Source organism: Natator depressus, chromosome 9 (assembly GCF_965152275.1).
Source record: "Natator depressus isolate rNatDep1 chromosome 9, rNatDep2.hap1, whole genome shotgun sequence".
NCBI lineage: Eukaryota > Metazoa > Chordata > Testudines > Cheloniidae > Natator > Natator depressus.
The window spans coordinates 50,305,381-50,321,061 of record NC_134242.1 but is presented as its reverse complement, the minus strand read 5'-3'; the positions used below and the strand labels follow the sequence as shown (position 1 = coordinate 50,321,061).

The following is a 15,681-nucleotide window of genomic DNA, read 5'->3' as shown; positions in this document are numbered from 1 at the left end:
ATACTGTGTTGTAACTGAAATCAATATACTTAAATGCAGAAAAACATCCAAAAATATTTAATAAATTTAAATTGGTATTCTATTGTTTAACAGTGCTATTAAAACTGTGATTAACAGCAATTATATTTTTAAATCCAATTATTTTTTTAGTTAATTGTGTGAGTTAACTGCAATTAATTGACAGCCCTATGTGAGATGTTTTATTTATTTTTCAGGAAGGACCCCTACACACTTCAAACCAGCCCTTGTGACTGGCCTTAGCACCTGGCAGAAGGGTTACACTCAAATCCACCCAGCCACCTCTCTCAGCTCTCCTGGTTCCCAGTTCTCTTTCTGTGAAACGGGCTTAAGCGTGCTACTTTGCACTTGTTCATTTGTACATGCTCCAATGCTCTATGGAGGCGAGAATGGCTGGCTGGCCTCTTTTCAGACACAGAGTGACCGAGGCCCAGGAAGAATAAGCCACTTGCACAGAGCTAAGTGTGCCACTCCCACGTGTAGGGCTGCCAACCCACAGGATTGTCCTGGAGTCTCCAGGAATTAAGATGAGGTCATGTGATGAAGCCTCCAGGAATATGTCCAAACAAAACTGGCAACCCTATCGATGTGCCCTGCACAGCATTCAGCACCATCACTATGAACACTGGTCAGAGATGCTAAAAAAACAAACAAAACTACACCAAATAAGAGCCAGATCTGAGAGCTGACTGCAGGTCTGTGGGTTAGACAGCCAGTGCTTAACCTACTAGACAACACTACCTCTCAGCCAGTTCATTGAACTTTTCTTTAGTTGCTTCATATGAAAAATGTGCCTAATAATGCTCTGTTATTGATTATGGTCATTGGATTAGGCCTGCTGTTTGAAACAGGGAGGAGGATTGCCATTTTTTTTCCCCTTTTCAATTTTGAAATGGAAAATCAAAATTTTGACCAGCTCAACAACTGGTGGAAATATGAAAGGAGAGGGGGAAATCTGTGCAAACTTTGCCAAGTATTTTTTTTTTCCAATTTCAAAATTTCAGTACAGATTTCTGATTCCATAATCTTTTGCCCAGCTCTATTCGAATTGTGCCCCCCAAGCATGGTAGGTGATTGACAAATCTAAAAAGATAGGTCTTTCCCTCAGTAATCTCACACTCTCATTAAGACAAAGGGGGGAAAAAAGAGAGGACACACCACTTTTAAAAATATATATTTCTGTTGATTTGCAAACTCAAAAGCTCTTTGCCTGCGGTGCACCCTTTAGTCTCCTGAGGTCTGAAATGGTTTAGTCAAAGTAGGTGTGTGTGCCCATCCCTCCCTGTCAATCTCCAAGGGAGGCCATGCCTCCTCACAGTCACACACTCAGAACAGTAATCTGTAAAAGGGGGAAAGTAGCTGTCTCTAGAACTCAGGCTCTCTCGGCAGGGCCAAGCATTAATCTGCCATCAGGGCCCAGGCCCTCAGGAAGGGCAGAGCCGTAAATGGTCTAGCATCCTAGCTCTGGTAGACGGTAGACTAACGCATGCCTCCTGGCCTATGGTGAGGAAGCTGCCACCTCAGGGGTGGGGTGGCAGAGGTTAGGGGGACCCAGGCCCACCCGACTCCACCAGGTCCCAGCCCAGGGCAGAGAATTCCACCACTGGGTCAGCAGGGAATCCAGCCACAACATGCTGACCTGCATTCAGGCAGCAACACAGCCAGACTAGAGTCAGCCATCCCTGACCTACTTCCTCCCCTCCCCTGGGGGTGTACCTGAGTCCCAGGGTCATTCTCCATCTCCCTGGGGTACACTGCCAGTGGCAATCCCAGCAGCTCCTCAGCATCAGGCATGTCTGGCAGCTCTGGTGAGTCCTCAGAACAGCAGAGGTCTTCTGCAGGCTCCTGCTCTAGCAGCAGGTTGGAAGCATCTGTCTCCCTCAGCAGCTCCACCTCAACTGAGCTGCAGGGCCCACCTTTTGTATTTCCGGTTCCTGTCCTGCCCTTCTGCTTTCAGCAGGGTGGACAAGGCCTTCCAGGTTCCACCCACCAGGGGGTGTCCGGCTGTTCCTACCTGGCAATCTCCAAGGGAGGCCACACTCCTTGCTACAGTCAAACTCAATCATTGGGCTCAACCCAGAGTTGTTTGGGATGGAATGCAATGGCCTCTGATGTGCAGGAAGTCAGACTAGATGATCTAATCATCCCTAAAATATCCTCAAATCTGCCTCAGTGGTCACTGTTGTGCAAGGGTGAAGGACATCAGGTTGTGGGAACACACTGTGGGGGGGAGCCCCAATAAAGGTATTGAAAGGTGCCATCTGTGTGCACAGGAAGTGAGCTGCACTGTGATGTGTGTGTTGAGGAGACAGCGTGTGTACAGGCCGGACCCTGCTGAATGCATGGCAAGGGGATCGCACTGTGTGCATGGCAGGGCATCCTGTACCTAGAGGGTGAGCGTGCATGCAGGGGGCAGCACAGTGCTCCACGGCAGGGCCACGCTGCCTGTCTGGACCTGCAAGCCCTGCTTGTCCTGGGGTGTTAGTGAAGAGGAAGGTGTGCCCCACACAATGCTCCCCCTCTCTGCACAAGGCAGTGCTCCACCACCACCTGCAAAGAGCCATGAGAGTGGCTGGGCAGAGAAGCCAAGGGTCCGGGGCTGCTCTAGCTGGGTTTCTTGCCCTGTGAGAGAGATTGCTGGCCCCAAGGGAAGTATGCGCACTGCCTATGCCATGGCAGTGACCTATGGAGGCCTGAGGGCAGGCAGTAGCGATGGAGGAGGGTGAAAGCAGATTACAGGACAGGGGAAAGAATGAAAGGGGAGAGAAGAGGGAGGGTTGATGGGGAAGAGTGGACTGAAGGGCTGATGGCGTGGAAGGAGAGACAACACAGGGAGAAGGGGACAGAGAAATGGAGAGAGGAGGAGAATTGAGAGTGAATAGGAACACACTGGAAAAGCTGAGTGCAAAGGAGGAAAGCAGCAAAGGACCGTGCCAGAGGGACGGGCAATGTGCCACGCTTCCCTGGGAGCGACCAGCAGGAATTGTCCAGACAGCTGGCAAGGATCAGCCCACAGAGCTCAGCAGCCACTGGGCCCTCTCTGCGTCCAGCACTCTGGGTTAAGATTAAGGGCAGTGATTGTGCGGCTTGCACCTAGCTGGGCGGGACATGTGAGCCGGAGGAAGCCCTGTGCACTCCTGCTCCAGGACGGGGAGGAGGGTTTTTTTCCGCTCCCTTGCTGTCCAGGTGGGGGAAGAGGCTGTTGCTGCTTTGGGCAGCTGATTGCTTTTCCAGCTGCAGAAGCTTCTCCCCACAGCCACCTCTCTAAACACATTGTGCCCATGACCGGGGCTGTGACACAGGCCCCCTTCCCCAGTTGAACTTGCCCACCAGGCCCTTCCCTTACAGCAGCCCGGAAAGCAATCAGATGCTACTGCCTGCCAATAACCAGGGCATGCAGGCCCACCCCCTGCCTCCCTCTCTGTGCTGTAGCAGACCCCCTCTCCTCTGGAGCAGGACTCTTCCCCACGTGCCCCACCCCCAATTACTAATGTACTCACAGGGGGCCGTATCCTTGCAACGCCTGACAAGCATCACTTAACCTGCCTCCACGTAATAACCTCATCTATCAACCTGGACGAGACTGCAGGGCCATTGCTGGGAGGGGCTCTCTTTAAGCAGCAAATGTCATTATCCAAAGTCCCCGATCCCCTTGCTTGATATGCAAAAAACTCGCTCGCTCCCCAGAGTCCCGTGTGGAGAAAATGCCCTGCAAAATGGACATTTGTCATGTTCTGCATGCCGATGCATCGCCCAGGAAATGTGAATGATTATACCAGTGGCGGTGGGCCCAGCAGAGCCAGCCTGACACCTCGTGGCACAGTGAGGAAACACACCTCTTCAGGAGAGAGGCCCAGACCAGGAACCAGGGCAGCTGGACCCTCTGGCTGGGGAAAACCTGCTGCATCTGAGAATGGTCCCTTGTGGGTTAGGGGGTTTATTTACCTTCCAAGGAACAGTTCACTCTTTCCCCCGTGGAGGCATTCACCGGGGTTGGCCTTACCTGCATGCCTGCTCTAGGCCAAGAATATTTCTGTGCCACCCCAAAGGGTAGAAAGACAAAATGCTGATAAGCGAATGCGAGTGGCTCCGGCCGCACAGGCTGCAATGTAAGTACATGGCCCCAGGCCTCCAGAGATGGACAGCATGTGGTCAGCTTTAACGACACGAGCAGGCCCATTTGGTCCGGGGCACCCCTGGAGATCAGAGGTAGGCGCTCCGGCAGTCGGCAGAGGCAGGGCCTTCGCTGTACGCTTACTGGGGGCGAGACTCTCTCAGTGTGCATATGTGCAGCACCCAGCAGGATGGGACCCTGATTTCCTTTAGGGTCTCTCTACACCGTTGGAACACGAACAGTTAACCATGAGCCATACGAATAATTTCCCACCACAGGCTCTGCATGGGCAGGCCCCTGCTTCCACCTGAGCTATATCCTTTTCTGCTGTCCCCCCATTTCTTCCCTCCTTCCTCTTCCCACGTCGTTCGTTTCTCTCGCCTGTTTGCTCTCTCACCTTCATCTCCCTTTTCTTCCTCTTTCCCCAACCCCACCTCTGTCTGGCTCTCCCTGGAGCCTGTCTCTCAGCTGAGTCTCCCTTCCTCCCGCCACGCAGGCACAAGGTGTCTTGGTCATAAAGAGGCTGAGCTACCAAAACTCCCTGGCTGCCCCCGCAGAAAATGGGGCGGCAGCTCTCTATCCCTTATTGGGATCCTTCCCCTCTTGCTCTCGCTTTCTCGGGTTCGTCTCGACTTCCCCCTCCTAGTTCCTCCACACGTCTGTCCCCTGTGGGCAGCTCTTTGCTTTAGCATGGCTGGTGTTGTGATGAGGGCCCAATCCTGCTGGTGGGACAGGTGCGCAGCGCTGGAGGAGGCTGGCACGACAGGCACAAAGCCCCACATGCGATCACCTTTGGTAGGTGGCCAGTCACCATTCATTCACGCAGCTAGTGCCAGTCCCCCAGTTCCATATCCCTGTGGCCAGCTGCTCCTGCCACTCACAGCCCGATCCTTGGGCTGCATGTGCCTGCCTCCAGGTGAGGGACCAACTGTAGCTGCAGCCATTGGAGCGAGTGACAGGGGCCCTCTTTGGAAGCAGGGCAGGTGACTGAGGCCAGGAACTGAATACACAGGCCCCCAAAGGCCACCCCAAGTTGCATGGCCATGGAGAATCAGGCCTGGGGCACTGGGAGCCAGGGCTCCCAGCAGGACTAGCCAGGTAGGGGCTGGCACAGGGCAGGGAGGGGAGCACTGGTGCCACAGGGAGGGGAGAGGCTGGCACAGGGTGTAGGGTTGCCAACTTTCTAACTGCACAAAACCGAACACCCTTGCGCTGCCCCGAAGCCCCTGCCCTGCCCCTTCTCTGAGGCCCCACCCTCCAGCCCCCCTCCCTCCATCGCTTGCTCTCCCCCATCCTCAATCACTTTCACTGGGCTGGGGCAGGGGGTTGGGGTGTGGGCTCTGTCTGGGGGTGTAGGCTCTGGGGTGGGGCCAAGGATGAGGGATTTGGGGTGCAGGAGGGAAGAGGCTGGCACAGGTCAGGGAGGGGAGAATGGTAGCAAAGGTCTAGCCCCTAGCATGAGTGAGGGGTGGCTGCAGGGTGCAGCCAACCAGGGCCTGACCACCAGAGCCACACTGATTGGAAATAAGCAGGACAGGGAGCATTGCATCAGCCACTAGCTTTATTCACAGACTCCACTCAGTTTCCCTGGCAAAGCAGGGGTGTCAGCCCCCGCCGGGGAGCTGCCCCACCCCTCACTCTACAATGCAGCGGAAGGACTGGACAGTGGGGGACACAGCCCCCCAATCAACGGGCTTGCGGTACTCCCCCTTCTCCAAGAGGTACTGCCTACCCCGGAAGTTGGGGTGCTCATAGAATACCCAGGCCCCCTCCAGCACTTTGCAGGCATTGATTTCCCGGATGCGGAACTCGTCCAAGACCGAAGGGCAGTCCTCTGTGGATTCGTACATCTGGCCACCAAAGTCCCCCTTCTCAAAGATCTGAATACGGTGCTGGCCTCCACTGGACTGAAACAGGAGACAGAGAGTCACATGTTGCTGGGCACAGCAGCACAGTTCAAGCTCATTCTCCTCTCGCTATACGCAGGGAGCATAGAAACTGCCAGGCTGAATCGGACCAGAGTCCAGCATCCTGCCTCTGGCAATTGCCAGATGCTCCAGAGAAGGGTAAAGGACTCCACAAAAGGCAGATGTAAGGTAATCTACCTCCCAGGGTTTTGTCCTAATCCCTGGTAGCTAGGGATTGATTTACACAGTAGAGCAGGAGGTTCTGTTTCCCTCCCAGAACTCCGAATACCATCAGCTGTTATACCACAACCCCCTTACTCATTGCGCTCCTGTGCAAGCTCCTTCTTCATGTCCTAGTGGCTTTGGATGGACGCTGCACGATGCTGCTGGCCATGGAGACCCTGGGTTTGCATGGGACTGTGCTGTTTATGAGCATCAAAGGTGGACAATTAAAGGGGCCTCATTATGCTTGAGAGGCAAGAAACCTCCCTTCTCCCCCTCTCCCCCCAACTTTGGGGAACGCACTGATGGGAACGTAGTGACTAGGAGAGGATAGGGGGAGGGGGAAGAGGTAGCTCCCTGGCGTATAAAAGACAGGCCCGACCAAAACAATCAACTGAATAATCCAGTTCATCTGAGTTAGTTTATTGCTCCTCAAGGTGCCCTTGGGCTCCCCCAACCCGTCTGGACTTTATTGCTGTGCCAGTACCAGCTCCTCCACTGCCCAGAGGCGTTAACACTTAAGCATGGCCCTGCAGGCTCAGAGGGTCTGATTCTCCCCTGCTTTACACCTCATGTAGTCACTGGCCCATCTGCAGACAGTGCCAGATGCTGCCATCCTGCTATGCCAGCGTTAGGATCCCTGGGTGGAAAAGACTGGATGAGGGGCCGGGCAGGGCAGACCCAGGCTCAAGGGGGCAGAGCCAGGGCACTGCTGGTAATGGATAAGAGATGCACTTTGGCTGGCACCAGCTGCACTTCAGTGTTTTAAACTGATTCCCTCTGTAGGGGAGGTTGACTGATTTAACCCTTCGGGTGCTGCAGGTTTCAGAACTGGAGCTGCAGTGTGGCCCAGGGCAGTAAGGAGTCAATGAGATGGTGAGAGCCTGTACTCGCATTTCACGTGTACAAGGCATTATATTTGCTGAGATTTCAAGCACTGAATAGCCTTAAGTGCTACAAGAGTGTTAATTCCCAGCTTCCTGTGCAGCCTGGCCCACCTCATCCCTCCCTCCCTGGTCTGTTACCAGCACCAGCCTGAATGCCACCATTTCCCATAGGGGTGATGAATTGCCTCTCCTCAGGGCAGCCTGTTCCTCTTGCCCTCCCCACTGGAAAGGAACGCTTCACTGCTGCCTTGGATGCGCTGGAGTCCCATGCCCATGTGGGGAAGTTTCCCATAGCTCACACTCATCTAATGTCCCCCTAGCTGAGTGCCCCCATCAGCTGACTCTTTCAAGCACTGATCACAGTTGAAGGCAGTCACATACCGCTACGAGGCCTTGGCATTGGTGAAGGCAGCACGGGAGGCCAAAGACTCTAAACCAGGTCGCAGCCGACTGGGTTAATAGTCAGAATTACAAGTTAAATACTTCCACCCAGTGTTTAATTATAGAATATCAGCAGGGCTCCACCACTGTTAAAACAAGCAGGAAGGGGCAGCTCTTTGAGACCAGTGGTAGGGGAGGTGCTGTCCTCTGGGGCCCACCCAGCTGTTCCAGAGCCCCCTAGAAGAAGGTATGCTCTGGCTAGAGAATGCTGGAGCAGCTGCTCATGCCCCAGTCCTGCCTCTGGAAGATGGAGGCATGCAGTATTTAATGGGTTAGATTTCCCTCCTCTGGCAGGGGCAATGCTCTGGGCACTAGCTGGCTGGACACTGGTTTATCATCTCTTAGTTTACAGTTATTGGTTGCTACAGGGCATCACTGTTAAGCACACTGATTGCCTGCAGCATTACGCTGAGACATGGCCCCCGCACCTGCTCCGTGACCTGCATTTTTAGGGATGTTCTTTATTGCATACTTAATAGTTCATAGGGCAGCTGAACTACAGAGCTACAAAGCAGCATTTGATCAGATAAAAACATTTCCAACCAACACATGCAGGACGCTGCAAAGGGGTGCTCTATACCATCAGTGAAACACTGCTGAGCTGCGTCCCTTTCAAAATCAGCTTTGGCCTGTACTTTTGATGCTCCTGGCTTTTATTCCCTGCCAGTGGAGAGGGTAACATGAATGCCAGCAGCAGATGAAAGCTTCCCTGCTCTTCACAGCCTAGTCATGGCAATGGGTTCCTCATGCCAGCAGGCAGAGTACAAGGGGCAAAGCCTTCCTTTAAAAGAAGGGCAAAAAAGCCAGCCAAGCTCTGTGCTCTCCTTTGATAGCCATGGGAGCTTTCAGCATAGACTGAGGAACAGGGATGCCCTGGGAAAACTGCCTGCACTTCACTTAGGGTCCCATTTGCCTGTACTCAGGGGTAGACACCTTAATTACCCTGTCACACCCTGCCAGCCTAAGTGCCAGGCTACCCCACATTCCCTTCCTCTAAACTTCTGGAAGGGAACCAGCCTTCCCGTCCACCTTGTGTCAGCTGTTTCTTTCGCACCACTATTGAGCATTCTCTGCCCCTTGCTGACTCAGCAGGTTGCCCACAAGGTGAGCTGGTGCCAGCACAAGCTGCAGCATAGAGCTCACTTCCACTCCTGTGTAAGAGCGGGTAAGCATGGATTCCTCAGTGAAGCAGGGGCACCGCCAGTATTCCAAAGGCCAGGCCCTGTGCTCTGCGAGTGCTAGCAGGAGCTACTTAAATGCTTGGATGGAGCAATTTGCAACCATGGTAGAATGAGAAATCTTAGATCCAATGTTCCTGCATTTAGTGCAGGTGCCTGAGGTGAGACTGTGCTTAAAATTCCCCTTTTGTACTCTCTAGTCTTGGGCAGTTGCGGGACTGCTCCCCATACTCTGCTAAAGTTCCTGAGAAGCAAGAACAGCCCTCCGTGAGCTGGGGCTGTTCTTAGGAGCCATTTCCACCCATTTCATTGCTCCTTTCTGCCTCCAGCATGGGGCAAAGGGGACTCTGCCCTCTACGAGTAGGGGACTCTGCCCTCTACTAAAAGTCTTGTATCAAAACACAATTGGCTTTATTTAACATCCTCACTGTCCTTCGCAGCCCCTGCTACAGACAGCGAGCTCCATCCATGCAGGCCACACACACATCATGAAGCAGCTGGAAGTTTGACTGAGTGAAAGGGATGGAGCCTGTGTCCAGCTGAGTCAATGGGGAAAGCAGGCAGCATGCTGTCTCGTATCTCCAAGCATACTTTGAATCCCTAGGAAGAGGGGGCAAGTGGTTTTGTTTTCAATCAACTTTAACTAGGCAGATGGGGTGGGGGATTTGTGCACAGGCAGGCACATGCAAGCCCTCACCAGCAGAATGCTCCTCAGGGAACCATCCCCTTACCTACACCCCCACCTGTGGAGGTGGGGGGCTGAGCTACTGCCTGCCAGCCAACTCCTCTCTCTAGTGCCAGTCGCACTGAAACTGAACGACCAGGAGATCAGTTCTAGCAGGGAGCAGAGTGGGAAACAAGCTACAGAGGTTCAGACAAACGCAGGCTGGCACAGGCCGTACAGCGGAGATTCTCTAAAGCAACTGAGTGGGGAGCACAAATCCCAGGGATGGAAATTCCCAGGGGGCTTGTGCCCCTAACTGACATAGGTGCTTAGGGAAATGTCATCCTGTGTACACACCAGCTGCTGCAAGCTGCGTCTGCAGGGAAAAGGAGCAAGGAGAGTACAGGAACAAGCTCAAGAAAGCAGGGTACAGAGTAACCACCTCCCCTATATAAATTCCAAACCCCAGCTGCCTAGAAGCAAACTGCAGCAATGTTATTTCCAAACGAAATTACACCGACACCTCAATTGTTAGAGGTATCCACTGAAACTTACCTACAACCTGCCCAAAGCAAATGGCTTTTCTCACTGAAATCAGTGGGGGAGTTTCTCTTTATCTGTTGGCATCAAATTTCTTTGCCCCACTTCACAGGGCCATGGGGAAGCTCAGAGCATTTTCCTCTGTTATGGATTAGACTGAGCTGCAGCAGCGTTTCGATAGAACTTCAGCTACATACTACATGAAAACACTGCAGCTTTCCTGGGAAGGTTTTCTTACTCTCCCGGCCTTCCCAGGGTCATGGTTTGTTCACTTGCCCCTAAGATTGCAACCTTCCGATGATGCAGAAATTGTCCCATGTGACCTGTTGGGATTCTGTTACCTCATTCTCAAGTATATCTAGGAATATCCCACCCGTGTGTTACGGAGGAGGAGCAGCAGCAGCAACACGTGTGCTTTGGGGGAGACTGGGGAGAGGAAGGGAAGGTCAGACTTACTAAGTGAATGGCTTTGCATGAGCTGAGGCGGTCATTAAGGCCCATCCAGCGCTGGTACTCGGGGTACTCGCCGTGGGTCAGAACGAACATGTTCCCTGCAAAGTTAGGCCGCTCATAGACAACCCAGGCACCCCCCTCCACTCGGATGGAGTTGCAGCGGCTTAGGTAGGTGTGAAAATCAGGGCAGTCACTGTCACACTCATAGCGACGGCCCTGGAAATGCTTTTCTTCGTAGAAAGTGATCTGAAACACAAGCAAAGCAGAGAGAGGGGAGGTTCCTTCTCCCAAGCAGATGGTGACGGCTCAGTCGATGGCTCTTGAGCAAAAGAAGCGAAGAGTCAGGCTGAGGGGGTGAGAACTGCAAGTGCTGTCACTGAAGCAAGCATGTGTTAGTTGAAACCGCACCATTTGAACAAGGCTGACTCCTTAGCTACTGCCTTTAACATAAAGGCGCATCATTAACCATGAGCAGTTAAAGGGGACTGCCCTGGAAGAAATGACAAAGCTTAATATTATTAGAATGGTTTGAATGACATTCAAAGAAAGATGCAATTAAAAAAATTGGGGTGGGTGGAGAGGGAAGCGTTGCTTTGGTTAAAACTGCTTGCTGTGGGCCCAATCCTGTGACGCCTCATGCCCACCAATAGTCCCTAGAAGAGCAAGTAGCCCGAGGGAAGGCTAGCTTTTGTAACAAGAACTGCAGGGTTGGCACCGCTGTTTGCAACCCAAACACCACAGTCCTGTTCTAATTTTGAAGAATGAAACAGTCTGTTTTCATTGGCCACGCTAAGGGAAATGCAAAAAGTAAACAAACCATCGAGAGGGAAAAAGCTAGTTTGGTTCACATCTCTTGTCATTTTAATTATTTCAGGGATGGTTAGTAACAGAGGTAAAGACATTTAGGCTCCAGTCCTCCAAATACTGTGTGAGAGGGCTACTCGTGTGCTTTAAAGCTAAGCACGTGCATGTTTGCATGATCGGGCCTTATCTATTAACTGCATGATTTTCCCTTTCATAGTTCTCAGAGTCTCTATGTATAACACACAGCAGCCTGTTTCCACATCCTCTGCTATAGTGCCATAACCTGGCCATTTTTTTTTTTGCCACTGAAACAAAGTTTCAAAAGTGAAATTTGTAAGATACATTTGACTTCCCTAATCAAAGTTTTGTAGTCAGAGAGAACAATTCACTGCTCCTGTTTGCAGGCTGTTTCCCATCCCCCTTCAAACATGATCACAAAGAGAACTGAGAACCCCTGAAGTTTATGTCCACAGGGCAAAGAATGGACTAACAATAAAGATCAGTATGTTTAGCCTTAGTGAAAAGAGCTCATACGAATGTGTAAGGAACACGCTCCTCCCCACAAGCCCTCTACTAAGCTCCTTCACTGCAGGTGGGCACAGATCCTTAGTTCAAGTGAGATGTCTCAGCTCTAACCAGCAGGGAAGTGGCACAGCAGGGAACTGAACTCAGGTCTCCCGAGTCCTAGGCAAGTGCCCTAACCACTGGGCCATCCTGCCTCTCAGAGGACACTATAGTCTCCTGCTCCACACAGTTTAAGTTACATTAGCAAAGCAGTGAGTGAACCTTTGTCCTTGATCTTTAGTCAGTTACTGTCCGCCAGCAGGCTCAGCCCCAACACCACCAGCTGTCAGACAAAGCACCTTTCCCCCTGCTTAGAAGAGCTTAGGTTCCAAAGGTGAAGTAAGTTCTACATGAGCAAATTCTTTTGCCCACCTGATACTCGGGCAGATCTCTGCCTGCCTGCAGTGCCCCATTCTTCTCATGCTGAGATGGGACTCAGAGACAGGAGCGGATGACAAGAATATTATTGCACAGCATGCCTGTGCAGTGTCATTGTGCCCGTTTTACATACAGGCACACAGAGCAATGAAGGGTCACTCCAGCGTGTCCCCCAGTGGGAGCAAGAAGTTCAGAATTTGGCTGTAGGCCCAGGGTCACTCAGCGAGGCAGCACCCAACTGCGAACCAGCACCCAGGCTCTCAGTCTGATGCACTTTGATCCCTAGGCAGAACGTAGGGTTGTGAGCTACATCCCTGTCTGGTTTAAACCTGCTAGGAGTCCGAAGTGTAGGGCCTGCTCCCACCCACACTGAAGTCAGTGGGAAAGCTGCTCTCAACATCCCTGGGCACAGTACTGTAGTCTGACGGTAGGTCTACCCAGCATTTTGGAGCATCAGACTTGGGCTTGCCGGGCTCACGCTAGCGCTCTAGAAATAATTGTGTAGACAGCACTTTGAAGCCGCAGCTCGGCTAGGGAAGGGTGTGGGCTTCAGAGCCCTAGTGGCTCCTTCAAAGCACTGTCTGCACAGGTATTTTTAGAGTGCTGGCACAAGCCCTGCTAGCCCAAGTCTGTCACCCTGGGCTGGGAGGCTCACTCTAAAACGCTGGGGTAAACATACCCTGAAGAAGCTCAAGTGTCTGGGCAGTGCCCTCTTTGGCAGCATTACACATTTCACACAACTGGTCTCCCCCCGCCTGTGATCAGAGTCAGGCATCAGCATCCCAGCAGCCATGCTGTACTTCCTTCTCGACAGCCTGACTATGGAGCATACACTGGTGCTGGCTGCTAGCTTTGGAACTCAGATGCTTTGCAGACACTCAGGGCATCTTCCCGCAAGCTTGCCACTCTCTTCACGGCACAGCAGCCCTCCCCAGTAAGACACCGAGGAGAGCATGAGGCACTGGGGCACATTTCAAAGTCTCCCCAACAGCCACAGCATTCGCCTCCCACCTCCGCTCTCCTGATGTACTGTAGTAGAAAGAGAAATATCCAGTGTGAAGAAAAAGGGAGGAAAGACCGTCTTTGTCACTCAAAATACAGCCCTGTATTTTAAATAGTCATTTTATCTCTCTGAGCGAGCTTTCAGTTTGAAAAGCTCCTGTCCCCAGTGGAAAAGCCACATACATTTTTGACAAAAAGAAAAGGAGTACTTGTGGCACCTTAGAGACTAACCAATTTATTTGAGCATAAGCTTTCGTGAGCTACAGCTCACTTCATCGGATGCATTCTGTGGAAAGTGTAGAAGATCTTTTTATATACACACACAAAGCATGAAAAAATACCTCCCCCCACCCCACTCTCCTGCTGGTAATAGCTTATCTAAAGTGATCACTCTCCTTACAATGTGTATGATAATCAAGTTGGGCCATTCCAGCACAAATCCAGGTTTTCTCACCCCCCCCTTTTATTCGTTGATCTTCTTTCAGAGAATTAACAGACTCTACCACCACTGTGCTAAATTCTGCTCTATTACCCTAAGCTCCTGCTATATTTCTGCCATGTTTGTAAACAAGAGCAACTTCCTAAGTTGCATCTTGTCCCCTCAGAAGGATACACAAACAAACTTACCCTGGTTCCTGTTTTGGACATTTTCCGTTCTAGGCACTACACCCCAGTTGCTGCAGGAATTCCAGAAGCAACTGCAAAGGGCCAGAATCTGGGAGGCCCTTTTTATAAGGCTCCTTTTGTACCAGACATTCGCTTTGTCATGAGAACGGGATCCAAGAATTAAGTCAGTGATGCTAGGGCTAGGGATTGTTTCTAGAAAAGCAGACAGGATTAGGGAATAAAGGGAGGCTTCACTGTACGCTTTATTTTTTTGCTATTGCATCATCAGGGCGGAATGGTCTGCTGAGTCAGAACACCAAAACAGTCCAACTAAGAAGCCTAGGGGGATGACACAGTTTGGCTGCTCTCTCTGCTTTGAGCATTCCAATAAAAGATTATCACTGACTAGGATCCAAGGTTCCGAGGTCCCACACCCCTCTGTAAAAAGGAACCAAGCCTTGTGAGAGGACATTTTCTAACTGTTGCAAGGTGCAGTGGGGAGATCATAAACACATGCTCAGCTGAAAGGAGGGAAGAGAGCTGGAGAGAATGGCCTCTGCTTAGAGGACACTATCTGAAAGCAAGTAACAGGAACGTCTGTGCAGCAGTGATAACACTGAACTGGGGCAGTGTGGCCTAGCGGATAGAGCATTGGACTGGGACTCATTCTATACCTGGCTCTGCCAGTAGTCTGCTGGGTGACCTTGGGCCAGTCACGTCTCTCTGTGCCTCAGTTTCTCCATCTATAAAATGGGGAAAGAAATACTGACCTGTGTAGAGTGCTTTGAGATCTAGGGATCTCTAGATAAGACCTAGGCATTATTTCTATAGCACCCTCCATATGAGGGGCTCAAACTGCTGTTAAGAACATTAACAGACATACCCGAAGGATGGATTTTTATCCCCATTTTACGATGAGGAACGTGAAGCACAGAGGGATTAAGTGAGGTGTCCACAGTCCTACAGGAAGTCCATGTCAGAGTCAGGCACATCCTCCTTAGGGATACCCTTACACTGACGCGATGCACTGGGCTAGGTAAATACTTACCACAATCAGAGCAGGGCACAAAGCATGGAACACAGGGGTGCAGATGTCTGTGCCCCCAGAAGTCACTCTGTTATAACTATAAACACCTCTCCAGCTATTGCTGGCACCACTCCAAAGGCTTAGAGAGACAAAGACAGCAGATGAATTTGGCAAGCAGCGCCTGAACCATTCAGCTGTTATTTCAAGTCTGTCAGAACGGATCCATTTCATCCCTTTGATTCCACACGCTGCCGTCTAAACCAGCACACCTTTAAACGCTGCCAACTCCAGAGGCACCCTGGGGCCAATAGGTTGAACTAGATATCTGCCCAATGGCATTCCATTCTCCTTCCTGCCTAATCCTTTAAGTATCAGGGTCTGTGGCTTACACACACTGGTTTTCTGCTAGCATGTGAGGCCACTCACCACCATTAATCCAAGAGCTGTTTATGAAGATTCCAGCATCCAGCCTAGGACCCAGCTCCCACTGAAGGGAGCTACAATGGCTCAGTATATTAATCCCAGAACTGGATTCCCTTTTGCTATCCCACGTCCCCCATTTAAATGCTGAGTAGGTGCACATCAGAGCCAACACCTCCATTTCTTCCCTGGGCCTAGGACAGACTTCCACTTGGGGAGGGGGTGGGGGGAGGGCAAGGGATGGGGGAAAGGGAGTTTGCTCGAGTAAGTTGTCCTGTGGGGAGCAAAATTGTGACATTACAAAGCTATGAGGGTCTGTTGCCAAATTAGATTTTAATCATCATCCTGCAAACGTGTAAGACAGAATCATCACCACCACTTTGGATTGGGTAGTAACCTGAGGGTGTAGCTGGGTTTGTCCCACACCTCTAAGAGCCACGTCCAAGTCTTACCTTC

General features: G+C 51.5%; 2 protein-coding genes across 2 annotated transcripts in view; both read right to left on the bottom strand.

Annotated features, from left to right (window-relative positions):
- Nucleotides 1-5,689: 5,689 nt before the first annotated feature.
- Nucleotides 5,690-15,433, bottom strand: CRYGS (crystallin gamma S). The gene is made up of 3 exons (XM_074964150.1): nt 13,800-15,433; nt 10,428-10,670; nt 5,690-6,039 (listed from the first exon to the last, which is right to left on the bottom strand). The coding sequence occupies exons 1-3, from the start codon at nt 13,818-13,820 to the stop codon at nt 5,767-5,769; spliced, it is 537 nt and encodes a 178-aa protein (XP_074820251.1). The 5' UTR covers nt 13,821-15,433; the 3' UTR covers nt 5,690-5,766.
- The window catches only part of TBCCD1 (TBCC domain containing 1), a 26,958-nt gene continuing 21,808 nt past the window's right edge, over nt 10,532-15,681 (bottom strand). The window contains exon 9 of the transcript XR_012641022.1: nt 10,532-10,670. The gene's annotated coding sequence lies outside the window, so the exon portion shown is untranslated. The remainder of the gene's footprint in view (nt 10,671-15,681) is intronic.

Coding starts and splice junctions, on each gene's coding strand:
- CRYGS (XM_074964150.1), bottom strand. CDS start 13,820: ATGTCCAAAACAGGAACCAGG. Junction 10,671..13,799: donor TGTCCAAAACAGGAACCAGG/GTAAGTTTGTTT, acceptor CTTGTGTTTCAG/ATCACTTTCTACGAAGAAAA. Junction 6,040..10,427: donor CATGCAAAGCCATTCACTTA/GTAAGTCTGACC, acceptor CTCCTGTTTCAG/TCCAGTGGAGGCCAGCACCG.